This window comes from Drosophila subobscura, chromosome O (genome assembly GCF_008121235.1).
Source record: "Drosophila subobscura isolate 14011-0131.10 chromosome O, UCBerk_Dsub_1.0, whole genome shotgun sequence".
In the NCBI taxonomy this organism is placed as follows: domain Eukaryota; kingdom Metazoa; phylum Arthropoda; class Insecta; order Diptera; family Drosophilidae; genus Drosophila; species Drosophila subobscura.
Window position 1 is genome coordinate 17,887,595 of NC_048533.1, and position 26,809 is coordinate 17,914,403.

General features: G+C 48.6%; 8 protein-coding genes across 11 annotated transcripts; 5 read left to right on the plus strand and 3 right to left on the minus strand.

Annotated features, from left to right (window-relative positions):
- The first annotated feature begins 256 nt into the window (after positions 1-256).
- LOC117898939 (probable ATP-dependent RNA helicase DDX55 homolog) lies at positions 257-2,179 on the plus strand. The gene has a single exon (XM_034808657.1). The coding sequence runs from the start codon at positions 278-280 to the stop codon at positions 2,105-2,107; it is 1,830 nt and encodes a 609-aa protein (XP_034664548.1). The 5' UTR covers positions 257-277; the 3' UTR covers positions 2,108-2,179.
- LOC117898936 (DNA replication licensing factor Mcm2) lies at positions 2,146-5,072 on the minus strand. Its single transcript, XM_034808652.1, has 2 exons — positions 2,820-5,072; positions 2,146-2,756 (listed from the first exon to the last, which is right to left on the minus strand). Exons 1-2 carry the CDS (start codon positions 4,953-4,955, stop codon positions 2,232-2,234), a joined length of 2,661 nt encoding a protein of 886 aa, XP_034664543.1. The 5' UTR covers positions 4,956-5,072; the 3' UTR covers positions 2,146-2,231.
- Positions 5,073-5,348: 276 nt separating this feature from the next.
- On the plus strand, positions 5,349-7,630 carry LOC117898940 (replication protein A 70 kDa DNA-binding subunit). The gene is made up of 4 exons (XM_034808658.1): positions 5,349-5,490; positions 5,559-5,803; positions 5,862-7,086; positions 7,151-7,630. Exons 1-4 carry the CDS (start codon positions 5,455-5,457, stop codon positions 7,463-7,465), a joined length of 1,821 nt encoding a protein of 606 aa, XP_034664549.1. The 5' UTR covers positions 5,349-5,454; the 3' UTR covers positions 7,466-7,630.
- LOC117898941 (putative uncharacterized protein DDB_G0291608) lies at positions 7,596-17,898 on the minus strand. 3 transcript variants are annotated; one of them, XM_034808659.1, is made up of 8 exons: positions 17,664-17,898; positions 16,216-16,424; positions 10,501-10,623; positions 9,548-9,681; positions 9,063-9,479; positions 8,567-8,995; positions 8,351-8,506; positions 7,596-8,292 (listed from the first exon to the last, which is right to left on the minus strand). In XM_034808659.1, the coding sequence occupies exons 2-8, from the start codon at positions 16,256-16,258 to the stop codon at positions 7,879-7,881; spliced, it is 1,716 nt and encodes a 571-aa protein (XP_034664550.1). In that variant the 5' UTR covers positions 16,259-16,424; positions 17,664-17,898; the 3' UTR covers positions 7,596-7,878. The 3 variants fall into 3 exon arrangements, with proteins under 3 accessions (XP_034664550.1, XP_034664551.1, XP_034664552.1); XM_034808660.1 differs by having other exon boundaries at positions 17,818-17,877; XM_034808661.1 differs by lacking the exon at positions 10,501-10,623.
- LOC117898945 (prolyl 4-hydroxylase subunit alpha-2-like) lies at positions 10,996-21,823 on the plus strand. 2 transcript variants are annotated; one of them, XM_034808667.1, is made up of 7 exons: positions 10,996-11,001; positions 15,952-15,955; positions 20,064-20,249; positions 20,306-20,463; positions 20,515-21,416; positions 21,470-21,635; positions 21,690-21,823. In XM_034808667.1, the coding sequence occupies exons 3-7, from the start codon at positions 20,110-20,112 to the stop codon at positions 21,773-21,775; spliced, it is 1,452 nt and encodes a 483-aa protein (XP_034664558.1). In that variant the 5' UTR covers positions 10,996-11,001; positions 15,952-15,955; positions 20,064-20,109; the 3' UTR covers positions 21,776-21,823. The 2 variants fall into 2 exon arrangements, with proteins under 2 accessions (XP_034664558.1, XP_034664557.1); XM_034808666.1 differs by lacking the exons at positions 10,996-11,001; positions 15,952-15,955 and having other exon boundaries at positions 20,050-20,249.
- LOC117898944 (prolyl 4-hydroxylase subunit alpha-3-like) lies at positions 18,045-20,007 on the plus strand. The gene is made up of 7 exons (XM_034808665.1): positions 18,045-18,271; positions 18,328-18,482; positions 18,538-18,661; positions 18,718-19,465; positions 19,523-19,582; positions 19,640-19,805; positions 19,857-20,007. The coding sequence occupies exons 1-7, from the start codon at positions 18,108-18,110 to the stop codon at positions 19,955-19,957; spliced, it is 1,518 nt and encodes a 505-aa protein (XP_034664556.1). The 5' UTR covers positions 18,045-18,107; the 3' UTR covers positions 19,958-20,007.
- Positions 21,769-23,438, minus strand: LOC117898947 (tether containing UBX domain for GLUT4). Its single transcript, XM_034808670.1, has 2 exons — positions 23,337-23,438; positions 21,769-23,278 (listed from the first exon to the last, which is right to left on the minus strand). Exon 2 carries the CDS (start codon positions 23,272-23,274, stop codon positions 21,853-21,855), a length of 1,422 nt encoding a protein of 473 aa, XP_034664561.1. The 5' UTR covers positions 23,275-23,278; positions 23,337-23,438; the 3' UTR covers positions 21,769-21,852.
- Positions 23,439-23,687: 249 nt separating this feature from the next.
- On the plus strand, positions 23,688-26,525 carry LOC117898937 (methylcrotonoyl-CoA carboxylase subunit alpha, mitochondrial). Its single transcript, XM_034808653.1, has 7 exons — positions 23,688-23,843; positions 23,961-24,735; positions 24,795-25,301; positions 25,367-25,658; positions 25,720-25,907; positions 25,967-26,138; positions 26,202-26,525. The coding sequence occupies exons 1-7, from the start codon at positions 23,803-23,805 to the stop codon at positions 26,333-26,335; spliced, it is 2,109 nt and encodes a 702-aa protein (XP_034664544.1). The 5' UTR covers positions 23,688-23,802; the 3' UTR covers positions 26,336-26,525.
- Positions 26,526-26,809: the final 284 nt, after the last annotated feature.

The window sequence follows — 26,809 nt, forward strand, 5'->3', positions numbered from 1 at the left end:
ACGGCAAAGTTGTATTTAGTGTCTAACTATATTGATTGTGTATTTAGTTCACTGCGATGTATTTACATAATTGAATATATATATTTTACAGTATTTTAAAAGTAAATATTTGAAATAAATGCGCATTTATTTAACCCGTGTTTGCAAGCTTGAATTTAAGCGCGCACCTACGACTCGCTGTGAATGGCAAACGTACAATTTTCAACGTAGTGGCAACTCTGTGCTTGTTTTTGCAGCCAGGTGGCAACTGGGCTGCACGTGTGTTTTGTTTACAAAAATGTCGCGCAAGAAATGGACTTCTCTGGACAAACCGCGCATCTCGGACGCCGTGCTGGAGGTTATTCAAAGCTTTGGCTTTCGGGATATGACGCCAGTGCAGACGGCGACCATTCCCCTGCTGCTGGCTCTCAAAGACGTCTCCGCGGAGGCCGTCACGGGCAGCGGCAAGACACTGGCGTTTTTGGTTCCATTGCTGGAGATTCTGCAGAGACGACACAGGGAGCGACCGTGGGGCCCTAAGGAGATCGGTGCACTGATCATCTCACCCACACGAGAGTTGGCGCGACAGATATCCGAGGTGCTGGCACAGTTCCTGGCCCACGAGGAGCTGGAGCACTTGAACCAGCAGCTGATTGTCGGCGGCAACAGCATTGAGGAGGATATTGCGACACTGAGAAAGGAGACACCCTGCATACTGGTGTGCACACCGGGCCGCCTGGAGGATTTGTTTCAGCGCAAAGGCGATGACCTCAATCTGGCATTGCGCGTCAAGAGTCTGGAGTTCTTGGTGCTGGACGAGGCGGATCGCTTGCTGGACCTGGGCTTCAAGACGAGCGTCAACAACATACTGGGCTACCTGCCCAGGCAGCGACGAACGGGCCTCTTCTCGGCCACCCAGACCACCGAGGTGACAGACCTCATCCGTGCTGGCCTGCGCAATCCCGTGCTGGTCTCTGTGAAGGAGAAGGCTTCAGTGAACACGCCAGCCAGGCTGCAGAACTTCTACAGGATCGTCGAGCCTGAGCAAAAGTTCGTGGCGCTGCTGCAGTTCCTCTCCTCGCCGGCCACACGCACGGGCAAGGTAATGGTCTTCTTTCCCACCTGTGCCTGCGTGGAGTACTGGGCGGAGGCCTTGCCCCCACTGCTGCCCAAGCGCAGTGTCCTGGGCATTCACGGCAAGATGAAGAACAAGCGAGCCATCGTCGTGGAGAAGTTCCGCAACGAGCCGGAGTCCGTGCTGCTCTGCACAGATGTGCTGGCCCGCGGCTTGGACGTGCCCGAGATCGAGTGGGTGGTGCAGTGGGATCCGCCCTCGAATGCGTCCAGCTTTGTGCATCGCGTGGGACGCACTGCTCGCCAGGGCAACGATGGCAACGCCCTGGTCTTTCTGCTGCCCAGCGAGGATGCGTACATCCACTTCCTGAAGATCAACCAAAAGGTGGAACTCAACGAGCTGCCCAACGACGAGGCTGGCCCCACGGACACGCAACTTCCGAGCGTTCTGGAGCAGCTGCATCGACAGCAGAGGGCGGACAAGGGTGTCTACGACAAGGGAATGCGCGCCTTTGTCTCCCATGTCCGGGCCTACACCAAGCACGAGTGCAGCGCCATTCTGCGACTGAAAGATCTGGATCTGGGCAAGATGGCCACCGCCTACGGACTGCTGCAACTGCCGCGCATGCCGGAGCTAAAGAACTACAGCGGAGACGGCTTCGTAGCGCCCAGCGCAGAGGTGGATCTCACCAAGCTCACCTACAAGAATGCACAGAAGGAGCAGGTGCGCCAGCAGAAGCAACAGACGTACGAGCAGACGGGCAGCTGGCCGGGCCAGAAGCTGCACAAGAAGCGCACCGAGTCCTGGGATAACACAAAGAAAGCCAAACTGGATGCCAAGTCGAAGAAGGAGCTGCGCAAGGCGAAGAAGCAACGCAAGCGGGAGGCGGAGTTGGCCGAGGGAGCGCCAGGACAGCGCAAAAGGAAGCAGCAATACAGCCAGGAAGACCTCGACGAGCTGGCCAGTGATATTCGGCTCTTCAAGAGGCTGAAAAAGAACAAAATCAGCGAAGAGGAATACGACGAGGCGATGGGCATTGAAAAGGACGATTAATTGTTAGGAAAATATATTTAAATATAAATATATAAAAATATAAATCTTTATTTGTGGCAACAGAACGTAAAACTAGATGAGATGATAAATTATGTATGGGACGACGGGTGATCTGGACCTTCGCTTACGCCGTATTTCCATCCACAACAATCTGCAGGATGATGCGTCGCTTGGGATCATACGAGAAGCCATTTGTGCGGAACAGATCGGAGTCGTAGAACGGCTTCAAGTTGCTGATGTCCAGCTGCTTGGCACGCTCGATCAGATCGCGTTCCATGATCTCCACATGCGTGGCACCGGGTCCATCCTTGCAGCGGATGTAGGCCAATTGGTCGAGCGTCAGCTGGCGCAGGATGAAGAACAGCAGCTCGGAGTGATCCTTCTGGAAGGACAGGTACTTCTGGAATGTGTTGCGCATCTTCTTCATCACACTGAACTTCTGCGCCTCAATGAAGCTCTCCAGCATCATGCGTATGGCCATGCTGACGTCCGCCTCCATCACATTCTCGCGCAGATGCATGCGGCAGTGGGCCTCCGACATGCGAATGACGCTCTCAATGTGCCGCACCGTGATGGGCAGGGAGCCAGTGGCAAACGATTCCTGTCGCAGCTGCGCATACATCTTGGCGATCTTATCCTCATCGATGTTCTAGAGGGGGGAGAATCTGTTATAAAATCTGATGATGATGAAGAGAGTTTTAGTTGTACAAACCGTAAGCTTGGGTCGAATATTCTCTTTGGCATAAACGATGTACTGTCGCAGTAGATCCTGGGGTATCTCCTCCACCGACTTTTGTATGGGTTCCTCCATCTCTGGCTGCTCCTCCTCGCTGGGATGATGCTTCATGTGCGAGTGCACCACAAACTTGGCCAGCTGCTGGTCCTGCATGGGATCGAACTCGTCCTTGACCACGCACAGAATGTCGAAACGCGACAGAATGGGCTCCGAGAGATTCACGTTCTCGGAGAAGGTCATCGAGGGATCGTAGCGGCCGCCAATGGGATTGGAGGCGGCTATCACCGTGCAGCGTGCCTGCAGCGAGGTGACAATGCCCGCCTTGGAAATGGATATGGACTGCTGTTCCATGGCCTCGTGAATGGAGGTGCGATCCTGGTCGTTCATCTTGTCGAACTCATCAATCAGGCACACACCCTGATCGGCCAGCACCAAGGCGCCCGCCTCGAGGGTCCACTCCCGCGACACGGGATTGCGCCGCACGTAGGCCGTGAGACCCACAGCGCTGGCGCCCTGGCCCGTGGTGAAGACAGCGCGCGGGGCCACCTTCTCCGTGTACTTGAGGAACTGCGACTTGGCTGTGCCGGGATCGCCGCAGATCAGCAGATTGATGTCTCCGCGCACCTTGTGCTTCTCGCCGGGGTTCTTGGACTCGCCACCGAAGAGGGCCAGGGCCAGGGCACGCTTGATGTAGTCGTGGCCGTAGATCGAGGGCGCCATTGAGGCCACCAGGCGCTCGACAATGCGCGGATCCTTGCTCAGCTTTTGAATGGTGGCTATGTCCTCGTCCGTCAACGATTGCACCATCTGCTTGGAGTCCTTGACGACCATATGATTGGCAATGATGACCGTGGCAAACACGGGAAAGCCCTGATCCGTGTTGAGCGATCCATCGTAGTTGTTGGTGTAGATGCCAGTCACCTCCAGCTCGTCCCCGGGCTTGCACTGATCGCACAGATCGGACAGCAGGATGACGTCTTTGCTGCGCGGTATGCGACCGGCGGGAATGCGGCCGGGCGACTCCTGCAGGGTGACCTTCTGGTAGTTGCGGTACAGCGTCTGCTCCATGTTGATGGAGAACGGGCCGTAGCTCTGGCACTCTGGGCACGAGCCCGGCTTCACCTCTGTGTTTTGGGACTGCACAAAGGGGCCCAGGACATAGCCGCACTTGACGCAGTCGTACTTGATCACCGACAGCTGGGGCAGGACACCCGTGGTGGCTGTGACCACGCCCAGGGTGCGCACCAGCTGGTTCAGATGCAGCTTCCGGAACGTGCGCAGCTCCTCGATCAGGGGCAGCTCTGAAATGCGCACATGGATCTCGGTAGTGACACGCTCGTAGGTGGGAAAGATGGACAGGACCATGTCCTTGGCCACCTTGTCGAAGATCTCGAGCATCTGGAAGGGAGCCTCCGGCAGGAAGTAGGCCAGCACATGCTCCTTGTTGGCCAGATCCGTGTAGGAGACCACAAACGAGGATTTGTTCTGCTCGCACATGCGACGAATGCGATCCCGATATGTGTAGGCGCCCCGCTCGTCCACGAATGTGCGCAGAAAGGACTGAAAGCGATTGGCGATCTCTGTGCGCGGCCCCAGCATGCTCACCCACTCCTTGGTGGAATGGCCCTTGGTGTCCTCAAGGTTCTCAATGGACTCGATCATCTCCGTGTCTTCCACCTCTCCGACGGCGGCCTTTTCTCCTGCACGGCGCTTGGCCCTCGGTCCCACATCGTCTTCATCGTCGGACTGGCCAAAGCCCAGCTCGCGATCATCGCGATGGATACCAGCTGCACGGTCGCGGTTCCTCATCTCCGACTCGGCCGCAAAGCGGTCTCCCTGGGACATCTCCGAGAAGTCCTCCTCATCGTCCAGCATCGCCGGATCGTAGTGATCCAGCTCTGGCATGGGACGATAGTCGTTCTCCATGTTGTCCCCAAACAACTCCTCGCCATCCTCTTCCTCCTCGTGGCGCACTGTCTGATCCCCGAGAATCTCATCTTCGTTCTCAAACGGCTCAAAGTCGCCCACTGGCGATGTCATTGCTGCGCGCAGATCACGACGCTCAGCGGCATCACTGGGCGTGTTTGGTGGCGGAGAGCTGGCATTATCCATTTCCAATGTGTTATTCGGTCTTTAAATGTGGCTTTAAATGTTTTAAATTGAATTGTTTAATCGCTGCCGATCGCGAATTGTTTTGTTGTGTGACGCGTGCGAAAATGCGCGGGAAAGAGTGCTGCACAACACACAATAAACAGTGCTAATAATTGCGAAATATTAGTGTTGCAAATTGGCAATATTTTAAATTATTTTAAACTGACTAATTAATGTTTAAAATATGTTTCCCACTGATGCGATATTGCTTAATTATTTCTATAGTTCTGCTAAATATTAATTCCTTTTTAATTACATTATTTTATTACATTGGCGCTATGTATCAGATTCGGTATATTTCGGAATATTTTAGAGGGTCATGAGTTATATTTGATCGATAATTCGGCGGTCACACTTAACTCCCAGCTCTTCCCGCCTCTTCTGGCTTCATCAGTTTCCATCCCTCGTCGTACAGATTTTGTTGTGAAATTATTTGCAAATTATTATAAACAATTCCAAAATGGGCTTTGCATCTTTGTCCTCGGGCGTTATTGCTGTAAGTACAACTGTCCCAAGTAGTGGGTTTCATGTATTGAGCGTAATCATTTGGATTGTCTGGCACAGCGCATTATGAATGGCGACGATGTGACGAAGCCGGTGCTACAGATCTTGGCCATTAAGAAAATCAACAGCAATGCAGATGCGGAGCGTTATCGCATATTGATTTCCGATGGCAAGTACTTCAATAGCTACGCCATGTTGGCCAGCCAGCTGAACGAGATGCAGCACCGGGGACAGCTGGACGAGTTCACGATTGTGCAGCTGGACAAGTACGTGACGTCGATGGTGGGCAAGGAGGGAGCTGGCAAGTAAGTGGAGAAACTCCAGAACTTGACCTCTGCGTAACTAACTAAACGTACGTTTCAGGCGCGTCCTAATTATATCAGAGTTAACCGTGCTCAATGCGGGCGCCGAGGTGAAGGAGAAAATTGGTGAGCCTGTCACATATGAAACTGCCGCCAAACAGGACTTGGTGGCCAAAGCGGCACCGCCTGTTGTGGCCAAAAAGGAGCCGACTCAGAGCAAAACCAACAACAACAATAACAATAACAACATTACATTGAATGCCTCGATTAACGCGGGAATGACGCATCCCATCTCCAGCCTGAGTCCCTACCAGAACAAGTGGGTGATCAAGGCGCGTGTGACCTCCAAGACAGCCATACGCACTTGGAGCAATCCGAGGGGTGAGGGCAAGCTGTTCAGCATGGATCTGATGGATGAGTCGGGTGAGATTCGTGCCACGGCCTTCAAGGAGCAATGCGACAAGTTCTACGACATGATACAAGTGGACAGCGTTTACTTCTTCTCCAAGTGTCAACTGAAGCCGGCCAACAAGCAGTACTCGCAGCTGGATAATGCCTACGAGATGACCTTTACGGGCGAAACAGCTGTCCAGCTGTGCGAAGATGCGGACGATGGCGGCATTCCCGATATTAAATACAATTTGGTGCCCATTTCCGAGGTCTCTGGCATGGAGAACAAGGCGGCTGTCGACACAATTGGCATCTGCAAGGAGGTCGGTGAACTGCAGGCCTTCACCTCGCGCACCACCAACAAGGAGTTCAAGAAGCGCGACCTCACCCTGGTGGACATGAGCAACTCGGCCATCAGTCTGACCCTGTGGGGCGATGATGCCGTCAACTTTGATGGCCATGTTCAGCCAGTTATCCTGGTGAAGGGCACACGCATCAATGAGTTCAACGGCGGCAAGAGCCTGAGTCTGGGCGGTGGCTCCATCATGAAGATAAATCCGGACATTCCCGAGGCGCACAAGCTGCGCGGTTGGTTCGACAATGGCGGCGGTGACAACATTGCCAACATGGTGTCGGCCCGCACTGGCGGCGGCAGCTTCTCCACTGAATGGATGACATTCAAGGATGCGCGGGCACGCAACCTTGGCGCTGGCGACAAGCCCGACTACTTTCAGTGCAAGGCAGTGGTGCATATTGTTAAGCAGGAGAATGCCTTCTATCGCGCCTGCCCCCAGTCTGACTGCAACAAGAAGGTGGTCGATGAGGGCAACGATCAGTATCGCTGCGAGCGCTGCAATGCGCTTTACCCCAACTTTAAGTATCGTCTGCTTGTCAATGTGAGTATCCCCTAGAACATGGAAATCCTTTTTGCTGATCATAAATTGACATATGTCTTCACAGATGAGCGTGGGCGACTGGACCTCCAATCGTTGGGTCACCTGCTTCAATGAAACCGGCGAGCAGCTGCTCAAGCACACATCCCAGGAGGTTGGCGAGGCTCTCGAGAATGATCCAGCCAAGGCTGAGGAAATATTTTCAGCTCTTAACTTCACTTCGCACATCTTCAAGCTGCGCTGCAAGAACGAGGTGTACGGCGACATGACCCGCAACAAGCTCACCGTTCAGTCTGTGGTGCCCCTCAACTACAAGGAGTACAATCGCCATCTGCTCAAGGAGCTGCAGGAGTTGACTGGCATCGGCAGCAGCAGCAACTGAATATCCACTCCTAAGATTATTGTTTAACATTATTTAAGATTCATACCATAATAATTTCGATTGGCATTTAAGCTGCACGATGCTGGAGCATCGCATCCCCTCCCACATTTATTAACAAAAAAGAAACGAGTCGAAAGGGAACATTTATAAATTGAAACAAACAGAGTTTTGTGTTGTAATTGTTGGGTAAATACATACAATAAATAAATAGTAATAACACTAGAGATTACCGACTTACGAGGCTAGCAAGGACTATGTCTAAGGAGGGTACTAAACAGGAGCTGCCTGCTCCTCCTGTACGAAATGTTGGGACAGACTAAACAGAAAACCAGTGGAAGATTTGACTATGACGCTCGATCGTTAACTCTTAACCTAGATCTCAGATAGCATTAGGGTTGGAGAGACTCTTAATTCTAGTTGGACAGCTGCTGCTCCCCCTCCTCGGGCACCACATGCTCGTGGTCAGCCTTCGGCCGCTCCTCCTGCTTCTCCCGCTCTAGCTCTGCCTTTTTGGCCAGCTCCTGGCGGCGGGATACACCCTCCATGGACTCCCGCAGTGAGTCTATGTCCAGGGCATTCTCATCCTTGTCACCCTCCTGCTCCTTGCTGCGCTGATTGTTGAACTTGGAGAAGTACGTGAGGGACTTCATCAGCTGGTAGCTCTTCGATATGGGTATGTTCGAGTCGTAGATGCTGGTGCTGGAGCTGCAGTCGACATAGAACCACCAGTTGCACTTGAGTATGGTCTGGTCGAAGAGCGTGTTCTCCGGACAGAGGAAGGACTTGCGCACCAAGCCATCATCGGTGAGTGCGCACACATGAAAGACCTGCCAATAAAGTGATTCGTTTCAGTTTCGATTCTTCAGCTGAAATTATCATCCTCACCATGCAGCCCAGATCTGTGTCGGCATAGAGGCCCGGAAAGTGCTTCTGCTTGGCGCAGGAGAAGCTCGTGGGCGGCAGGTCCACCTTGGCCTTGAAATTGTCATCAAAGTTCTTGTCGTAGCCCACAGGATAATATTCCTTGGGTGCATTCATGACCTGCAACACACACACAAATATCAATATCTGCTGGTATAAACTCTCCATTACCGCCCCCACCTTGGACACCTTGTGCTCTGCCATGGACTTCTGTGGCCGCGGAGTGCTCGGTGTCGTTGTCGTCGTCGTTGTGGTGGTCCTCACCGTGGAGGTGCGCATGAATTCCTCCCGCAGTTTGGCCGCCAGCTGTGCCCTGTGCTCCGCTTTGAGCTGCTGCTCCCGCACATAGATCGCGTGCTTGATGGTCTCCACCGTGACATTGGCCGCCGAGGCCAGCTCCTCTACAGTCACGTCCTTGAGGTCGAATTTGGGCTCCTCAAACTGCAGATAGTTGGGATAACTAGGCTGAGGCGGTGGCGGCGGTGCCTGGCGATGCTCCTTGGCCGCATTCGTTATGCGGGCAATGGACTCGGGCATGGCCTGGAACACAGGCACTGCCACGGGCTGGGAGACCACTGGATTGTCCGCATGGAAGGTGCGATTCGAGTGCTGATGTAAGAAGAGTTTCGAGTGATTAGGGGAGCACCATTTAGAGGGGAAGAGACTATGCACTCACTGGCTTATCCACGGCATGGATCAGCTTATTGTTTACACTGACTCGCGGCTCCGTTGTATCCACTGCCACGCGGCGATCTGCTGTTGTCGGAGCTGGATTCAAGTCCTGCTGTTGCTGTTGCTGCTGCTGCTTCTGGGGTATCGGACGGAAGGCGGGCACGCCCAGCGGCAGCGGACGGGCTTCGGTCATAAGCTGCGACTGCTGTTGCTGCAGCTGTAGCTGCTGCTGCTGATGTTGCAGCAATTGCTGTTGCAGTTGCTTCATCTTCTGCTGCTGCTGCTGTTGCTGCTGCTGGGCCTTGGCCGCTGCAAGGGCGCTCTGCTGGAGCTGCTGCAGCTGCAGGTTGTAGGGCACGGGTCCGGTGGAGCGTGAACTGATGCGTTTGTCTGGCAGCGATTGCTGTGCATTTGGAGTGGCCTAAGGGCATAAAAAGGATTCATCAGCAGGGAGACCTTCAGAATTCCATTAATTTTTCTATTGCTCACCTGTTGCTGTGCCCCTGAAAGCACTCCCACACTCTCGGGCGGTGCTCCATTCTTGTAGCTGATGGCACGCCGACGCACGCTCTCCACATTTCCCAGCGACTCCGGAAAGCCCAGCTCATCGCCGACACTGAAGCCTGCAAGAAATCACATCAAAGGGTTAGGGCGGTGTCCGTGACGGAGCCAATTCCCCCACCCATCAATCACAGCAGTTGGGGGTTTGGGAATTTGGGCAATAATGTGTTAATTAATGGCTTTTATTTCCCCATTTGATCCGACAGAAGGTTTTCGTATCTAAATCTTAAATCTACTCTGGTTTTATGTACATAGAGGCCAAGTGGCGGGTTTGGATTTGATAATACAGAGGCGTGCATAGAGGGGGAGGGATCGAAATGGGGGAGTGTGACTCTAAAACTATAAGGATTAACTAAAGAAATCGGGATTAAGGATTTGGGACATATACTGGTGGATAAGGGTAATTTTTGGCACCCTTTTTAAGCGTTTCACTTTCTGAGTTCATTTTCTTTTTGAATTCTTCAGCTAATCTATGGCTATTCGTAGCCCTAACCACAATAGCAGCAACCCTACTCCATGGCACGCCTCTGTCTCTGCCTGAGCCTCTGTTAACAACAGTTCACTCTTGTTATCGGTCTCGGTCTTGGTCTTGGTCTTCGTCTCGGTCTCCACCATCAACTGCTCCACTTTGGCCATCAATTTGAGGCTGCCGCCGCTACTAGTGCCACTGACATTGGCATTAATGCATTAATGACTTACTTAATCGCTATTCGCGACTCGTTTGAACAAACCAAACACACATCGATTACTTGACCAATTAATTGCACTTGAATTGTTAACCTCTAAGAGAACTCTACGTATGGTACACCTTCTATGGACATTTGTATATACAGGGTGTGTAAGGGGTATAGGGAATGGGGTTTGATAGAATAGAGATTTACCTAAACCGAAATGGGCCTTAAGGCCACCCAAATTTCGTACACGAAACAGTCCAGACTTTTTGAAGTTACAATCGAGTATGAAACCAAAATCGGACGCTAAAACGCACGTCCCGCAAGCCAATCCTATAAATAAAAAATAGAAGAAAAAACAAAGCAAACACAGAATAGTAGGAGATAGTCTCTCGTTCATATAATACATAAGAAGTAATTGTTAGTTTTGGGGTTTAGTGCACTGGAAGATGGAGATGCCGTGTTTGGTTTCATGATTTTTGGATGGGATCAGGCCGATGGATACGTTTCTGTGTTGTTTCTTTTCTCTATTTAACGTACAAACCGCAACCAATAATTAACTTACAAAAATAATAAAAATAACTAAACCATAGCCAATAACCAATAAAAGACAAATAAATTCCATTAGCAACAGATTCATGGATGTGCGGATGAGATGTTCATTGGTTCCACTGGAAAGAATTTCCTGTACAAATTACATTAAGTTTACCAGTGGCAACTGGGTGAAACATGCAAAGAGTTGCCTTCTGAGTTACTGGAGGAGGTTGCTGAACCTCAGATATTTTGTTAAACAATTTTGTGGGACGAGAGAAAGAATGTTGACTGCCAAAGAAGCCAAACGCAGAAGGTGATTGTGCTTATTTAAAAGCATCCGATCGCCAGCCACGAGGAGTGCTCCAAGCAGTGAAGCGGAAAGATAAATGTACAGAAAGGCCATGATGACATAATGTACATAAGTGTTTGCATTCGCTCAAAGCGCTCTCTTTACGGGGCACTAAAGGAAGCGAATACTCCGCCTAGTACATATAATTTTAAAAATCTGGATCCGTTCGGCTATGGTAATTTGTGCCGTGAATCAGTATGCCAGAGTGTAACCAAGGTGTTGGATGATTAAATATAAGGTGGAGTCACCATTCAGACTAGACCCCCATGTGCCGCCTCTGTGTGTGTGCAAAGTGTTTGGCATGCATGAATTTTAAATTTGATCACAAATTTTTTAAATGAAAATCAGCTAAAAACAGAGTCTCTTTGACTTATCCCGCATCGAATCGAATGGCGTGGCTCTGATGTTTTGATTGATGGGTCGGGGGAGCACAGCAAGCAGAAGAGAGACCGCCTAAGCTGTATATATTTCACACAAATCTGATGACGGTGGAAGAAGCCAAGGCATGTGCGTACCCATCTGCCACACGATGTAGGTGTGACCACAGAATGACCCAAATCCCCAATGATGACCCAATCCCAATCACAAGCGAACCGCAAGACAATAAACCCAGACCAGACTCATCTCTTCGGCTTCATTCGCATTCTGAAATGTAATCTTTTGGCATAATCGATTAACGATGGATGCCGTGACTGAAGCCCATTATTATGCCACAAGACTCCAAGCCATAACTACGCTTAAAGCCCGCCACTTAGATTGGTAATACTTCCTTATGGCAAGAGCAGTTACAAAAGCACTTACGTGGGGCGGGGGGTTAACTAAAGCACTTTGGTGACCTGAACAGAGCAGAGCAGAGACAGCGAGTGGAAGAAGCAACCTCAATTCGAGCAGCGTCGCTGTCGTTGGGGTTCAAATTAAATTGTTAGCATGTCAAGTGGGACATGTAATACGTGTTTCAAATGTGTTTCAATTCTTTCAAAATGTGTAGCCCACTTTGATAGACTTTGATTGTCTGTCGTTTCATCCATATGCATAAAGATGGAGTTTGGACCGTTGAAAGTCTGAAACTGATTCTAAGACTAATGGATAATGGTAGCAGGCCATTAAGTGCGCTGGCCAATTGTGGCAATCGCTCGAGTCTATAGCTGTGGCTTTTGGGTTCAAGGAAAACCCGACAGGCCGCCTAATGGAGTGTCAGACGCATGGACAAGGAGAGATCAAAGTGTTAAAACTCTCAGATATACATATATATGTACATATGTACATGCAATGTCTGTCCGTCTGTCTGTGGTGTGTGATTACTTCCTCATCATCATCATCATTTATTTGGGAGTTGCGATCTCTCTCGCTGTCTTTCTCTCTCTTCTCTCGGCGAACCGCAATTGAATATTCATGCCGAATGTATCATAATTGATACTTTTACTCAAATCATCAATCAATTTGCATTGCGCATACGCACACGACACATGTGGGCGCTGCGAGTAGTTATTTTAATTATTTTTTGCCCACAAATGTACGTAGAAATGGTAAAGGGAAACTTTTGCACTTGACACCAAGGGAAAAATGTAATGTAGAAATTTTGTTTAAATATATGTTTTTGCAGCCGGGATATACGACAGCCGCTTAGTCAGTCGCATTTTGCAGTTAGTCAGAGGAGGCAAAGCATCGACCGGCGACCGCTTTCACTCAATTTCATCTTCTGTCGTGCGTTTGGGAGGGGGGATCGGTCCGAGCCGAATGTTGTATGTATGAAATTTATGACTGCCTGGTAACCATAGCCATTGGTTGTCCAAGTAGACAAATAGAAATTTAAACTAAACAAATAATGAGGCATAAATATGCAGTCCAGACATAGCCGCAGCCCCAGCCGCAGTGGCAGCCATTGACCGCTGCTCTCCATCAAATATTTAGTTACTTTTCCCCAAGAGGCGGCCGGCCTCCTCCTGCTCCCTGGATGGCGTCTAGTTAGCACCTTACTCCCCTCCTGCCTCTCTCTCTCTCTCTCTCTGAGACGCGAAAAGTGGGTCACAAAACATTGATATTAATTGTTCGCTCAGAGGCGGAGGCTGAAACAGAAACTGAAACTGAAACTGGCTCTGACTCTCATATCTCTGTCTCTGGGGCGGCATTCAGCGTTAATTCAATTTGATGAACAAATGCAAATATCGTGTATAAATTATCACAGATCTACGAATATCATCTGCTGATGCTGCTGCTGATGCTGCTGCTGCTGCCTAGGAGGCCGAATATTCCATTCCATTCCATTGTCGGCCAAACCTTAACCCAGAGCAAACCTTTCAAGTGGTTTTGGTTTCCCTTTTTTTATTATTATTAAAGAAGCGACTTTAACATTCCATTGTTCCATTGGCAAAACGTTTTACGGTCAATGTTTTTTTTATACATTTATTTTTGCAGAGGTTGTGCCGAAGGAGAGGCCGGCCCGGCCCTACAGGTGCCTTTCCCTTTTCTTGAAACTTTCCATTTCCATGGCTGTCGATCTTTGGACACTCATCTCAAAGAACTATAGCATTTCGAAAGAACTTTAATGGTATTTTGTGGATTTTATGGGCCTCAATGTGAACCTGACCTTGCTTGGAATCTTTTAATAGTCGTAAGGCGTAAGCCAATCCAAATGAAACCATTTTCATCGCACTGCCAGAGCTTCGGGGGAGATTGTATTCGATTGTGCGACTGTGTAGACCCAACAAGTATCTCAGCTTCAAGAGGGCGAAGGGGCGCACGTTAATTCCCCTTGTCAGTTAATTATGTTAATTGAACGATGGTCTTGACAGTGAGCGATAGACACACCGGGCATCGGACAGCGGACACCCAACAAAAGACGGCTACAGCTGACAAAACTTTTGACAAAAGGCCACTTCAAGACATCGAATTAAATTGCAATTTGAGAGCCCCGACACACACACACACACACACTCACACACGAAGCACAGTCTAACGTGTGGGCTAAAACAATAAGCCAACAAAAGGTGTGTAAATGGGATGCAGTGCAGGCAGGCCATCTCGAAGGGAGCCCCTGAAGGTCTTACGTGAGCGTACAACAGCGTGTGTTGCGTGCCCCAAAGTGTAGCCCAAGAGATACACATGTGAAGATGTAAGCACCCCAAGAGCAACAACAATAGTAACATTAATAATGCTTTAATTTATTCCTAATTGCAAACAAAACGCAGCTGGCATTTGGGCACAAAAGGGAAAGGAAAGGATAGCATCTCTCAGCCTTCTTCTGTGGGAATACCAGCCGGAAGCGGTTGCTTGGTTGGTTGGTTGGTTCCTCCTGCCTGCATTTCTGCATGACTCTGCCTTTCACTTTCTGCCGCTGGCAGACTCCGCCTTTGGGGGGAGCCTTTTACTTATTGACCACTGCAATCATGTGACAATGCAATTTCTTTCCTTTTTTTAGAGGTTTTTTTTGCATGTACCTTTGGACCTGGACCTGGGACCTGCAACTGGGCTCCACAGGTGTTCACAACGCCCAAAAAAAAAAACACAAACAAATAAAAACAGTTGGCTAATTGCTGTGGCAAGTGCAAAAGCAAAAGCATTTGGCAATAGTCGTATTTCATATTTGTTTGCCACACGTAGGCAAGGGACATTCCACCTCCCAGAAGTATTGCATAAAGGCCCTCTGCCTCCGCCCCAGCCAACTCAAATATTTGGGTTATATAAAAATATAAATACAGAAACAGAAGACACACTGAAGATGCTTTCAAACTGCTGCGTCATTGACCAACAAAAGCCCACCTAAAAATACAACAAAAAGTGAGACAGAAACCGAGACCACAAAAGAGAGAAACATCTCTTTCCGATCTCAGATCTCAATGGCTGTTTTACGGTATGGCATGGGGTGTATGGTAAATGGGGTATTGATGAATCATGCCTAGCGATTGACCGACTCGCTCGTTGCCTTTTATGAAGCCATCAAGACAGATACGATTTGGGCTGGGCACGGACACGGACACTGTCGATAAATATTTAGCTGGGAGAGTCATCACAGCTTCAGTTCCTGTCCCTGTCTGCATGGTTCACTTCTTTGGCAGGCAAAAGGTCAGCAAAGCATAAAGTTTATGCAAATTAGGCAATGAAAATTGCCGAAATTAACACCAAAAAACCATGCCTTTACGCGGTCTGGTTGGTCCGAGATATCTGAACTTGACCGATATTCTGACATGCCAAAAACCACCAGTCCCATGTCGATGGTATCGTTCATCAAATCCCAAACGGAAGCGAAGGTTAAGCGAGCGTTATTTATGTTTAACAGATTTGAAGCAAATTGATTAATGGGCCAAGCAGCAACAATTTACATATTGGAGGCCGCCAGAAGGGGAGTGTACTCTGTACATTGCGATTATGTTGCGTTCTTAATGAGTTGCACAGATATTACTTCAGGTCAAGAATACTCCATACTTTGTGACTAACCAAAAACCAATCCGGTTTTATTTGGCGTATCATTTGCAAGGTTTTGCATTGAGCTGCACAGAAGCGAAAAGACAAAAGAAGAAACCGAAGCCAAAAGCGATGCCGAATGCGAACACATGTAAAAAGCGGCGCTAATAAACTGCAACAAAGACGCGTTTATTTTATACACAAACAGAGGCAAAAGTGTAGACCATCTATCAAATATATCTTCGACTCTTTGTTGGCTATATCTTTGGTGGTTTTTTGCATAGGGGGGAATGTCTTATCCCAATTAAAAATGCGGCCAACAACCTGTTCCACAGCATTCGTTGGAATCAACTGTGATCTATGATTACAGCATACAGTCATGTGCCACACATGCCACAAGCGGTTAACTGAAGACTTAAGACACAAACTTGATTGAAGCCCGAAAAAAGAAATGAGTCTGTCACTTAAGTCATTTGTTCCACTCGAATCAAATTAAAGCCCAAAGAGACACCTGAGAAAAGCAATTAAACTTCCACCGAAATGAAAAAGCAAAACCAAAACCCCAACGGAAAAACAGCAATTAATAACAAAAAGCAAGTGAACAGAGGGGGAAAATGGGAAAAACACTGCACTTTACTCACTTGCCGCCTGCATGATCAGAAAGCCAATCACAAAGAAATTCATCTTTGCAGCTCGTTCAATGCCGGAATTTTGCTGGCGATTTTCGTTGAGGAGAGATGATTTGTTTATATTTTATGTGTATGTACTTCGGATGTGTAGAGGCGTGTAATTTTTCTTTTTATTTTCTTTATGCTCACACACACACACACATGCACGTGCACACTGTGATCTGTTGGTTAGTGGAAAACGTAATAAACGTTTATGTATTACTATAATTACTGTTGAGAGGTTGGTTTATTGTTGTTGCTGCTGCTGTCGGGTTGGCGACCCGTGCCGCAGATCGGAAATGCATAGTTGATTTAATTAAATATAATGAACTTATTGTTATTATCAATTATTTTTACAGGCACGCGCGCGCGCGCATAAACGAAAGCAAAAGCCCGAAGAAAAAGCACAAATACACGTATAAACCGGTAAAGAAAAAGACGCACGCAAATGAGCGGGTTGGGTAGGTAAACACTCTCTCTTTCCGTTTGCCGAAGAAGTAAAAGTGAAGAGGAACTAGGCGGTGCCGGGAGGCGGAACGAGACGACACGAGGCGGGCTGAGATGATGAGATGCGCCGATAAGAGCCGCGCGCTCCTATGCGTAGGCAGGAGAGCCAAGGTGTATGAGCAATAAGGTGAGGCAATGCTCTGGCTATTTTATGGCAGTTGCACTTGGGTCGAGAGTATGCCTCACCCTATAAGAATTACACGTTGCGCCTGCACAGTGGCGCATAGCAAAAATAATTCTACAGTTCCATTTATGGATTAATGGTTGCCTGGGAGTGTGTCAGGCGACACAGAATAGGATATCCAACATGAATTAAACTTATAGCATTTAGCACATGCTCCGATATTATCGTGGCGGACAGTGGTCTGGTATTCGGACTGACTCCTTCATTGCTTCGCTCTCTTGAGCATAACAACAACTTTCCAATTGCTATCACTCGACGACGCTCGCTTGCCTCGACCGACTCCGCATCGGATTGGATCGGTTTGGCTTGGTTTGTTGGTCACCGCTCCATAATTTTCTCGACTGTCTCTTGTTTGCTGGCTGCTGCTGCTGTCTTAAAGTATTGTCACTGTCGCACATGCCAACTGCCAGCCACGCCTCCAAAAAATAAAACACTCTAACAATCCCCAACAGCAGCGAAAACGTTGGCACGTCCAACACGGCTGCGGCGCAACGAATGGCGGCGGGCGGCTGTTCTGCGTTTTGAAACCCGTAACGTAGAAAAACATAAAGAAACAACAAAAACGCATTGGTAAAAGTTGTTTTCGATATGCTTTAATTTCGTTAACTCGGCGGCCTGTGTTAATTTTTCGACCCGAAATTAGCGCAGTTTGAAATTCCCGCAAACACTTAGCACTGATTGAATTGAGTTTAATCAATGCCAATCAAATTATTCACTTTGATTGATTCACTTTTAATAATTATGGAACTGCCAGGAATTCTTTGCTGACTGCAAGAGTTAAAGCGCTCTCATTGCCTTGGCTTGGCAAGTTGTTTTAAATAAAATCTAGATTGTATTGGTTGCCAAAGCGAAACGATACGATACGAAACGAACTTGCAACGTACAATACGTACAACAGACGATCCACGATCAACGAACCACGATCTACGCGAGCTGCAAAACTTGTTGCTTCAGCCGTACTTTTCGAATAAGCCAAGTTAACACCAAATAAGCAGAACAACAACACGCGGCTCAATTTCGCGTTGCAGTGATGAGCAAGTCAAGAAACTGCCTGCACTTTGCAGCACTGTCCGATCGTTATAACTGTAAAATAAATTGTAAACATCAGGGCATGGCGAATCGTAAGTTTCGCATGGCTCATTGAGGGATTTGTGGAGGCATTTTGTATTGCCTAATGAGTGGATTCGGTCTCAAGATTGTGGTCTTTCTGTTGGCCCAAGCGGTGTCCCTTGGCTTGGTGTGGAATCAGCTGGAACTGGAAGAAACGGAGGCGCTGCTTATTGAAAATTTGAAGCACCATGTGTTGCAGCTAAGGCAGAGGCATCAATTGATCAGAAAGTTAGTGGAGCTAATATATCTTCCAATTTTATACAGATGCCCTATAATTCTTACAGATCACTTGTTCAATTGCGTGCGGAAAGCGTCAGCGTTCATCAAGACTTTGAGGTGCACTTGTCGGTTCCACACCGGGCATTGGCGCTAATACGACGTCTTCATGACGACTGGCCCAAGTGGATGGTGTATCTCAATGCCACAAAAGCAGGAGCAGGTGAGCCAGACTGAAATATTGAAAATATTTATAGAGAGCCACTATTATCTTTTAGGCCAAATCAGAGTTGCCAAAGAACTGCGTCAAAGATTACCCAAAAGAGAAGATCTCATAAAAGCAGCTGGGGATGTTCATGGACTGCAAATAATTCACAATCTTGTGCCACAAGATCCATATTTGTAAGTAATGTTACAATAGATTGTACAAAAGCCCTGTCTACATTTGCTCCCCACAGCCGCCCATTAAATTCAAGGGACTGTCTGACCCTGGGAAAATATCTGGCACATCTGAAAAATCACCAATATGCAGAGGACTGGCTGAAGCTATCCCTGAAGCTGTACAGAGCTTCTGGTGAATCGAATAAGTACAGATCTATTTACAAGGACTCGCAACACGGGAATCTACTGTATCATTTAGGAGCCGCCAAGTACGCTCAAAACCCTTCGGATGGCGATGCCGTCAAGTTGATGGCCAAGGCATATGAGCTGACACCTCACGATGAACCCATTTTAGCTCACGCAGAGTCTGTGCTGGAACAACGGTCCTATTTCGATGGTTGCCGTGGTGCATTCCCGATAAAGTCCCACCATCCTAGTATCCACTGTCGGTACCAAAACGAGCAGTCTGCCTTCTCTAGGCTGGCAACACTGAAACTGGAAATATTAAGCCACGATCCCTATGTGGTGATATATCATGATGTTCTATACGACTCGGAAATGCAGGGTCTGATCGATTCGACACACCGCAGAATGAGCCGATCCATGGTGCAGTACGAAGCCCGTCAGATTGAAATATCAGAGCAGCGCACCTCAAATGAAGCTCCCTTCACTGAGAAGAATGATCCACAGCTGTTGAAGCGTATCAGCGATCGGATCAAAGATATGACCGGCTCTGATATGATGAGGTCTGAGCTCCTTAGTGTGGTACTCTACGATCTGGGCGGGCATCATGATCTCCATGTGGATTATCATGATTTGTATTGGGTATGAACTGCATCTGTTTTCATCTCTTGATCGTTCTTATTTCTGTTACTTTTGTAGAATCCGCTAGAGTACATGGATCAGACTTTTGGAGATCGAGAAGCATCTGTCATATTCTATGTGAGTAGATTCAAATTATATGCTGTATTTCCCTTCAAAAACGTCTCCCATATTTAGCTTAACGATGTGGCAGATGGAGGCGCAACAGTTTTCCCCAAACTACAATTGGTAATGCAGCCAAAGAAAGGATCTGCCTTGATGTGGCATAATTTAAGAGCATGGGGCGAAGGCGATCCTCGTACGCAACATGCCGCTTGTCCAATTCTGCAGGGATACAAATGGGGTAAGACTCTTCATACTTCGTTCTTCGTTTTTAAAATTTGTCCCCGTTTAGTGGCCGTTCAGTGGATACTGCAGGGAGCTCGCAACACAATATCCCCCAAAGATGCTCTGGGGTCACGCTCCGCTGCAGTCGACCGTGAAAAACTGTTTTGAGACACCATAAATGTTCCATATAATGAATTAAATACTATTTCTCCCTCAAACTGAAGAATATCCATGACTCTAGGCTGGATTACGTTCGTGAAATGTGTACTTTAAGTGTATCCATAACCCTGTTCGCATTTTGTTTGATCTGTGGAAATGCAATGGCAAATAGGCTTCAGGACAAGTCATACGCCTGCTCGACAGTGGCACTGATGAAGCTGCTGAGGGTAGAGGATGAACTAGTGCGGAACATAAGGAGCTACGTTGCCAAGCTGAAGAACAAGCACCAGCTAGTGCACCAGTCAGTGAGGCAAATTATGTGGTGTGAATCCAAATTGAAACTGCAACTCTTTCCAGAGCGTTGAGCAGCATGAGAGCGAAAGAGAGACACATGAAAACGGACTACGAGGCGTACCTGGGTAATCCCCTGAACAGCTTTCGGCTTATACATCGCCTACATCGAGATTGGGAGCAATTAGTGCGCTACACATCAGAGGCGCAGCAAAATGAAAGAGGTATGAAGAACACAGCAAAATCTACAAAAGATAAAAAAAAAACTCTTTTAGGACACATTGAGCATGCACATCGTCTGCGAATGCTTCTACCTAGTGCCTTAGACTTGGAAGAGGCCAATCGTGGCATCGATAGCCTAGTGGACATCTACGAACTGCAGCCGGAAGACTTAGCCGCAGGCACTCTAGTCCCAAGAGACACGCAGCCCGCTGCAGCCTTGTCCCCACTGGACTGCTTGGCATTGGGCAATTATTGTAAAAAAGAACGGAATGATAGACGTGCCGAGGCTTGGTTCAATGCCTCATTAGAAAGGTACGATGAGGATAGGCTAGAGTATGTCGTCTTTGGCTTAAGTCGGAAAAGCATTCACAACTCTTGGGGCATGCTGCTCATGAAGAGTCAGCAGGAAACTGCCGGCATGTCACATCTGAACACTGAAGGGGAAGAGAATAGCTTCTCCAAGGATATTAGAAAACACTATGACAGCCAAATGATGTATAAGCGGGCCTGCAGTGCTGTCTTCAGAGCTCCAGCCCATCTGCACTGTCGCTACAACAGCTCCACGACAGCCTTTGCGCGAATTGCCCCACTGAAGATGGAGGAGCTGAGCCACGATCCGTACATGGTGCTCTTTCACGATGTTGTCTACGAGAGCGAAATGGATTGGCTGCTGAATGCCAAACAGCTGAAGGCATCTCTGGTGGGTCATTATCAGTACTCCGCTTTTCGAACCTCAAAGGAACAGCATTTCCATGAGTATTACAATGAAGCAGTGGTCAAGAGTATCCACAGGCGGCTGACAGACATGACCGGCTTGAGTTTGATTGAAAGCGATGCTTTAACGCTCATCAACTATGGCATGGGCGGGCACTATGACCTACACCACGATAGCCACAACTACAGTGAACCGAACCAAATTCTCATTGGCGACCGCATAGCCACTGTTCTCCTTTATGTGAGTTCACGTTGAGTGCTGACCTCTGGACTAACATAATATTTTTATTATAGGTGGGCGAAGTGGACTCTGGTGGTGCCACAATATTTCCCTACATCAATGTGTCTGTCAGGCCCACGAAGGGATCTGCTGTCTTATGGTACAACTTGGACAACACCGGCGAAATTAATGCCAAGGCAATGCACGCGGGATGCCCAGTGGTAGTTGGCTCCAAATACGGTAGGACACAGCCCTTAAAGATTGCATCTCAACTGACCGTCTCTCCTCTTTCAGTGCTTACCAAATGGATCAACGAAATGCGGCAGTTGTTCCTCACTCCCTGCATACGGAACAAAATATCCAATCCAAAATCTAGATAGAAATAAAGCGGATTCATTTAATATCACGCAGAATGTTTGCTTAAAGCATTTTGTATCGGTTGTTAACGTTACTTGAACTATGAACTAGCGCTGACCGTGGACCGTGTGAAGCGGTACTTCTGCACGGCATAGTGTGCCCCTTCCTCGGAGGTCAGTTGATCCACAAATTTCTCCAGCACAAAGCGATGATTCTCCGTATTCAGGTCGTCCTTGAGGAAGGCAAAGTGCAAAACAGCATTCGGCACACAATTGAGCTCCAGCAGCGTCTCGTCTGTCGGCAGCACCTTCTTCGGTGGTATGGTAAAGAGATTAAACTCCTCGCTGGGATGGACCAGGAACTCTCGCACAAAGTCCTTCACCTTGGCCAGCGTTTCGTGGGGTTTAAACATGCCCTGGAGCACGAAGCGATCAGGGAACTGAATGCGCAGCACACACTCCTTGTATTGATTCAGTTTAGCCAACATTGTCTTCTGGCGCTCCAGCTCGCGTAGCTTGGCTGTCAAGAGAGGAGCGTCCTCGTCGCCGGCGGAGGTGCGCTTCAGGTCGCGCAGCACCATCTTGAGGTCGTTCACTGTCAAGTCAAAAAACGAGTCAGGCAGCTCATCGTATTGCTTCTGGGTGGCATCCAGGGAGAAGAGCACAGCCTGGCGAGGTCCAATCACGTTTACCACTGGCGGAGCGCTTCCTGGACTATCATCAGCATCATTATCCATCTGCATTGGTGTTGTGGCAGCGTTATGTAGCGAGTAACCAGATCCACTTCCCCAATCATGTTTTGGAGCCTCTGGCTGTTCGTCCTTTTCGCTGGGCATTTCTTTGTGATTCTCTGCATCTGCATTTACCTCTGGAGCCGAGCGCTTCAGAGACTTGATCAAGTTGTTGGTCAGGGCAAAGCCGCCACCACCTGCCCCACTAGCTGCCGAGCGCGAGGTGCTGGGCTGCTCGTCGTCGCCCTTCGGCTTGGGCTGTATCTCCGGAGGTTTGTACACATTGGCCTGAGTCTTCAGTTCCTCTGGCTTCTTGTCAATCAACCGCATCATGGCGCGTCCCTCCAGTATGCCCAACGACTTTAGCGTCGTCTGCTCCATATTTTGCTGCCCAATCACCTCGCTACGCATATAGATGATGATGGGACTCTCAAAAGTCGAAACTTTGCTTCCACATAGCTTCTGGACCACCTGCCAGACAGTGTCGTTAGGGGCGAACTCGCCCTGCTCACGGGATCCGTCGCTCAGTTGAATACAGACCACAACGTTGCTGACGATGCGACGCTTCTTCGTCGGCTCCATTTCTAGCACGCAATTGTTGGGCAATCCGCTGAAACGGAACTGCTGCGTGAGGCACACGTCCTTGTTGTGGAACTTCAAGCAGTGCTCCTCACTGTCGAAGCCGTGTTTCGTGCAGGCCGTCTCCAGGATCTCTAGCAGCGTCATGTTCGCCGTCACGCTCACATTCTGGCGCCTGCCGTTGGGCAGCAGGATTGTGACGCGCTTCTCCATATGCCTACGACAATTCGTATTAATGTAAATGTTATTAATTGTATCTGTAACTAATGTTTTACTTGACGTTTTTTAAACTAAATCCTTAAAACTGCAATATAATGCCGGCCGGGGCGGGGATGTGACACTGGATTCCGATGAGATTGTTATCGATTGTTGTTTGGGTTGCCCTGGAATGCGTGACGTGACTATTTTGTAGTAGAGATGCGCACGTGAGGTCAGCTAGAGACACGAAAGACGGAGCTAGCACGAGAGGCACAACAATAAATATGTGTTACTGTTGGTTATACCTGTTACCTTTTCTCTTCAAGATATATATGTTTCTAACACACTGCATGTTTTTCTACACGGTGATTTTGTGTCTGGTCTCATTAGAAGATTAGTGGAACACGACCATCGACCACTTTGCTGAGGAGAATGAAAGTCGTGACACGTACACATCTCTAAAGTGATAACAAGATCGCGGTCGTGGAGCCGCATTTAATTTAAAGAATTTAAACAGATATATTGCATTTAAGGACAGAAACAATGTATTCGAGACTTTTGCGCAGCGTTGGCGCAAATGCAAGGTATACTCTAAGAATTTCCGTACCTGCAGATTCTTTGAAGTCAACAGCTGGAATGCCCAGCCCCCTTTCTGATTACATAAACATTGATCTGATTGATATTTGTTGTTGTTCTTGCAGGTGCTTTGCCACAGAGGCCGCCACCGCCGCCCCGAAAATACGACAAATCAACAAGATTCTGATATCCAATCGGGGCGAGATCGCCTGCCGTGTGATTCGCACTGCTCGAAAGCTGGGAGTTCGCACTGTGGCTGTATTTTCCGATCCGGATGAGAAGAGTTTGCACACCCAACTGGCGGATGAGGCGTATCGCGTAGGCGAGGCAGCGTCGTCCGCATCGTACCTGCGCGGCGAGCACATCCTAGAGATTGCGAAGCGATCAGGCGCTCAGGCAATTCATCCGGGCTATGGTTTCCTCTCCGAATCAGTGGAGTTTGCAGAGCAATGCCAGCGCGAGGGAGTCATCTTCATGGGTCCCCCAAGCTCTGCCATTCGTGACATGGGCATCAAGAGCACCAGCAAGGCGATAATGGCCGCCGCCGGAGTGCCCATCATCAATGGCTACCACGGCGAGGATCAGTCCGATGAATGCCTACAGGCAGAGGCCAAAATTATTGGCTTCCCGCTGATGATCAAGGCGGTTCGCGGCGGTGGCGGCAAGGGCATGAGAATTGCCGAGAAGCCAGAGGACTTTCTGACGGCCCTCAACTCGGCCCGCAACGAGTCACAAAAGGCCTTTGGCGACAGTTCTGTGCTCCTTGAGCGCTATGTCCGTTCGCCCCGCCATGTGGAGGTTCAGGTGTTTGCCGATCAGTACGGCGATGCTGTGTACCTCTGGGAGCGCGACTGCTCCGTGCAGCGACGCCATCAGAAGATCATCGAAGAGGCACCAGCGGTAAGTCAGTCGAGGCGTATTCACTATGATCAATAAATAATTTCGTTAATGTCTTGCAGCCCGGCCTATCGGAGGAACTGCGTCGCGAGCTGGGCGAGGCCGCTGTGCGTGCTGCCAAGGCTGTGGGATATGTAGGTGCCGGAACTGTTGAATTTATTCTGGACAAGGAAGACCTTTCCTTCCACTTTATGGAGATGAACACCCGTCTGCAGGTGGAACATCCCATTTCCGAGATGATCACAGGAACAGATCTCGTCGAGTGGCAGATTCGCATTGCCGCCGGCGAGCCCTTGCCACTGAAGCAGTCGCAGATCACACGCACCGGACACGCTTTCGAGGCCCGCATCTATGCTGAGAATCCACGCGGTGGTTTTCTGCCAGGTGCCGGACCACTACGCTACCTGTCCACGCCACAGCCCAGTGCCGACGTGCGTGTCGAAACAGGTGTCCGAGAAGGCGATGAGGTGTCCGTGCACTATGATCCCATGATTGCCAAGCTGGTCGTCTGGGGCGAAAACCGCTCGCAGGCTCTGAATTCGCTGATTGCCCGACTGGGAGAGTACCATGTGAGTGGAACCAAGAAAGGAGAGTGCCCATTGATTGATTTTTAAATTCCTTTTACATCCTCAAGATCTCTGGTCTGGATACGAACATCAACTTCCTGATCGATCTGGCCTCTCATCCCGAGTTCCAGCTGGCCAACGTCCACACGGGCTTCATCGAAGAGCATTTTGACACGCTCTTCCCAGCAATTTCCATCAGCCAGCAGCAAGTGAGCCAAGCAGCGGTTGCTTTGGTGTTCAATGAGCTTCAGGCATCCAGCAGCAATAGCAGCGGCAGCCAGGATCCATTCGCGGCCACACCGAATGCCCGTCTCAACTATGCCTTGGTCCGAAACTATAATCTAAAAGCCAATGACAAAGGTAGTGAAAATTTATGTGAGAATTCTTTAGCAAGATAATATTCTGAATTCCTCATCTGCAGTCTTCTCGGTTGATGTCAAGTATGATGGAGAGGAGCTGCAGATACGCGTGGACAATGGCACTTGGCAGGAGATCAAGGCTGAGAGAGTGCTGGATGTGGGACGTCTAAAGATCCGTGCCAATATTGATAGCAACATCTCCACTTATAATGCGAACATTGATGGTTCAAGTGTGAGCCTGTTTCTCGAGGTAGGCTGCACAAAACGCAACCCCAGAAAGGCTCATTAAATTGTTATTTGTATTTATAGAGTGGAAAACTCGACTTTGAGCTGGTGCAGCCAAAGTTTTTGAGTGCTCAGGTTGATCAGTTAGGTGCCGGAGGCTCTAGAGTGGTGGCGCCTATGCCCGGAGTTCTGGAGAAGGTGCTGGTTAAACCAGGCGATCAAGTCAAGAAAGGCGACAGCCTAGCTGTGCTTATAGGTGAGTGTCCAATCTCTCATAAATTCTTCACATGTTGTCTAATTATTGCTTTGTTTCTGTTAGCCATGAAAATGGAGCACATCTTGAAGGCTCCAAAGGATGCAACCATCAAATCAATTGGCGGCGCCGAAGGCGACAATGTGGCCAAGGGAGCGGCTGTGATTACCTTCGTGGATGAAGAAGTTGCCGCCAAGTAGTGGTATTCCTCCACTAACGTACCAGGGATTCCGTTGCATTTATCTACAAATTGTTTATATCTTCTGTGTTCTATTGCGTGCATTTATTAGTGTTAAGCCATAATCCATTTAATGGACTCTTGTTGTATGTTGTGTCTAATGGCATTTTAAATGTTGTAATTAAATAATGAACTACCAATCGTAAAACTAATGCAGCAGGGCAGCAGCAGGGCTTACCTCAATGGTCATGCAAACGACATGTATCTTGTTTTGTACTGTTCACTGGAATGCGACTTCTCCGAGCATTAATGTGGAAGTGATGGCCCCAATGCTGTTTTAGGTAATGAACCAAGACTTTGGGATTATTTTAAAAAATTGTTTTATTTGTTTTGTCAATTTTGTTGTTTGCTGAAGTTAAATGGGTTTGGATGTATAAGGTTTTATTTTTATTCAGTTTTCTCGAACACACACACATTTCTTAAATGTGCTTTTAGC

Coding starts and splice junctions, on each gene's coding strand:
- LOC117898945 (XM_034808666.1), top strand. CDS start 20,050: ATGTGTACTTTAAGTGTATCCATAACCCTGTTCGCATTTTGTTTGATC. Junction 20,250..20,305: donor AAGCACCAGCTAGTGCACCA/GTCAGTGAGGCA, acceptor AACTCTTTCCAG/AGCGTTGAGCAGCATGAGAG. Junction 21,417..21,469: donor TAGCCACTGTTCTCCTTTAT/GTGAGTTCACGT, acceptor TTTTTATTATAG/GTGGGCGAAGTGGACTCTGG.
- LOC117898937 (XM_034808653.1), top strand. CDS start 23,803: ATGTATTCGAGACTTTTGCGCAGCGTTGGCGCAAATGCAAG. Junction 23,844..23,960: donor AGCGTTGGCGCAAATGCAAG/GTATACTCTAAG, acceptor TTGTTCTTGCAG/GTGCTTTGCCACAGAGGCCG. Junction 26,139..26,201: donor CAGCCTAGCTGTGCTTATAG/GTGAGTGTCCAA, acceptor TGTTTCTGTTAG/CCATGAAAATGGAGCACATC.
- LOC117898944 (XM_034808665.1), top strand. CDS start 18,108: ATGAGTGGATTCGGTCTCAAGATTGTGGTCTTTCTGTTGGCCCAAGCG. Junction 19,466..19,522: donor ATTATCATGATTTGTATTGG/GTATGAACTGCA, acceptor TTACTTTTGTAG/AATCCGCTAGAGTACATGGA. Junction 19,806..19,856: donor TCTGCAGGGATACAAATGGG/GTAAGACTCTTC, acceptor GTCCCCGTTTAG/TGGCCGTTCAGTGGATACTG.
- LOC117898936 (XM_034808652.1), bottom strand. CDS start 4,955: ATGGATAATGCCAGCTCTCCGCCACCAAACACGCCCAGTGATGCCGCT. Junction 2,757..2,819: donor ATATTCGACCCAAGCTTACG/GTTTGTACAACT, acceptor TCCCCCCTCTAG/AACATCGATGAGGATAAGAT.
- LOC117898940 (XM_034808658.1), top strand. CDS start 5,455: ATGGGCTTTGCATCTTTGTCCTCGGGCGTTATTGCT. Junction 5,804..5,861: donor GGCAAGGAGGGAGCTGGCAA/GTAAGTGGAGAA, acceptor CGTACGTTTCAG/GCGCGTCCTAATTATATCAG. Junction 7,087..7,150: donor AGTATCGTCTGCTTGTCAAT/GTGAGTATCCCC, acceptor ATGTCTTCACAG/ATGAGCGTGGGCGACTGGAC.
- LOC117898947 (XM_034808670.1), bottom strand. CDS start 23,274: ATGGAGAAGCGCGTCACAATCCTGCTGCCCAACGGCAGGCGCCAGAAT.
- LOC117898939 (XM_034808657.1), top strand. CDS start 278: ATGTCGCGCAAGAAATGGACTTCTCTGGACAAACCGCGCATCTCGGAC.
- LOC117898941 (XM_034808659.1), bottom strand. CDS start 16,258: ATGAATTTCTTTGTGATTGGCTTTCTGATCATGCAGGCGGCAA. Junction 10,624..16,215: donor TCTGATCATGCAGGCGGCAA/GTGAGTAAAGTG, acceptor TTTTATTTATAG/GATTGGCTTGCGGGACGTGC. Junction 8,996..9,062: donor TCCATGCCGTGGATAAGCCA/GTGAGTGCATAG, acceptor TTCTTACATCAG/CACTCGAATCGCACCTTCCA.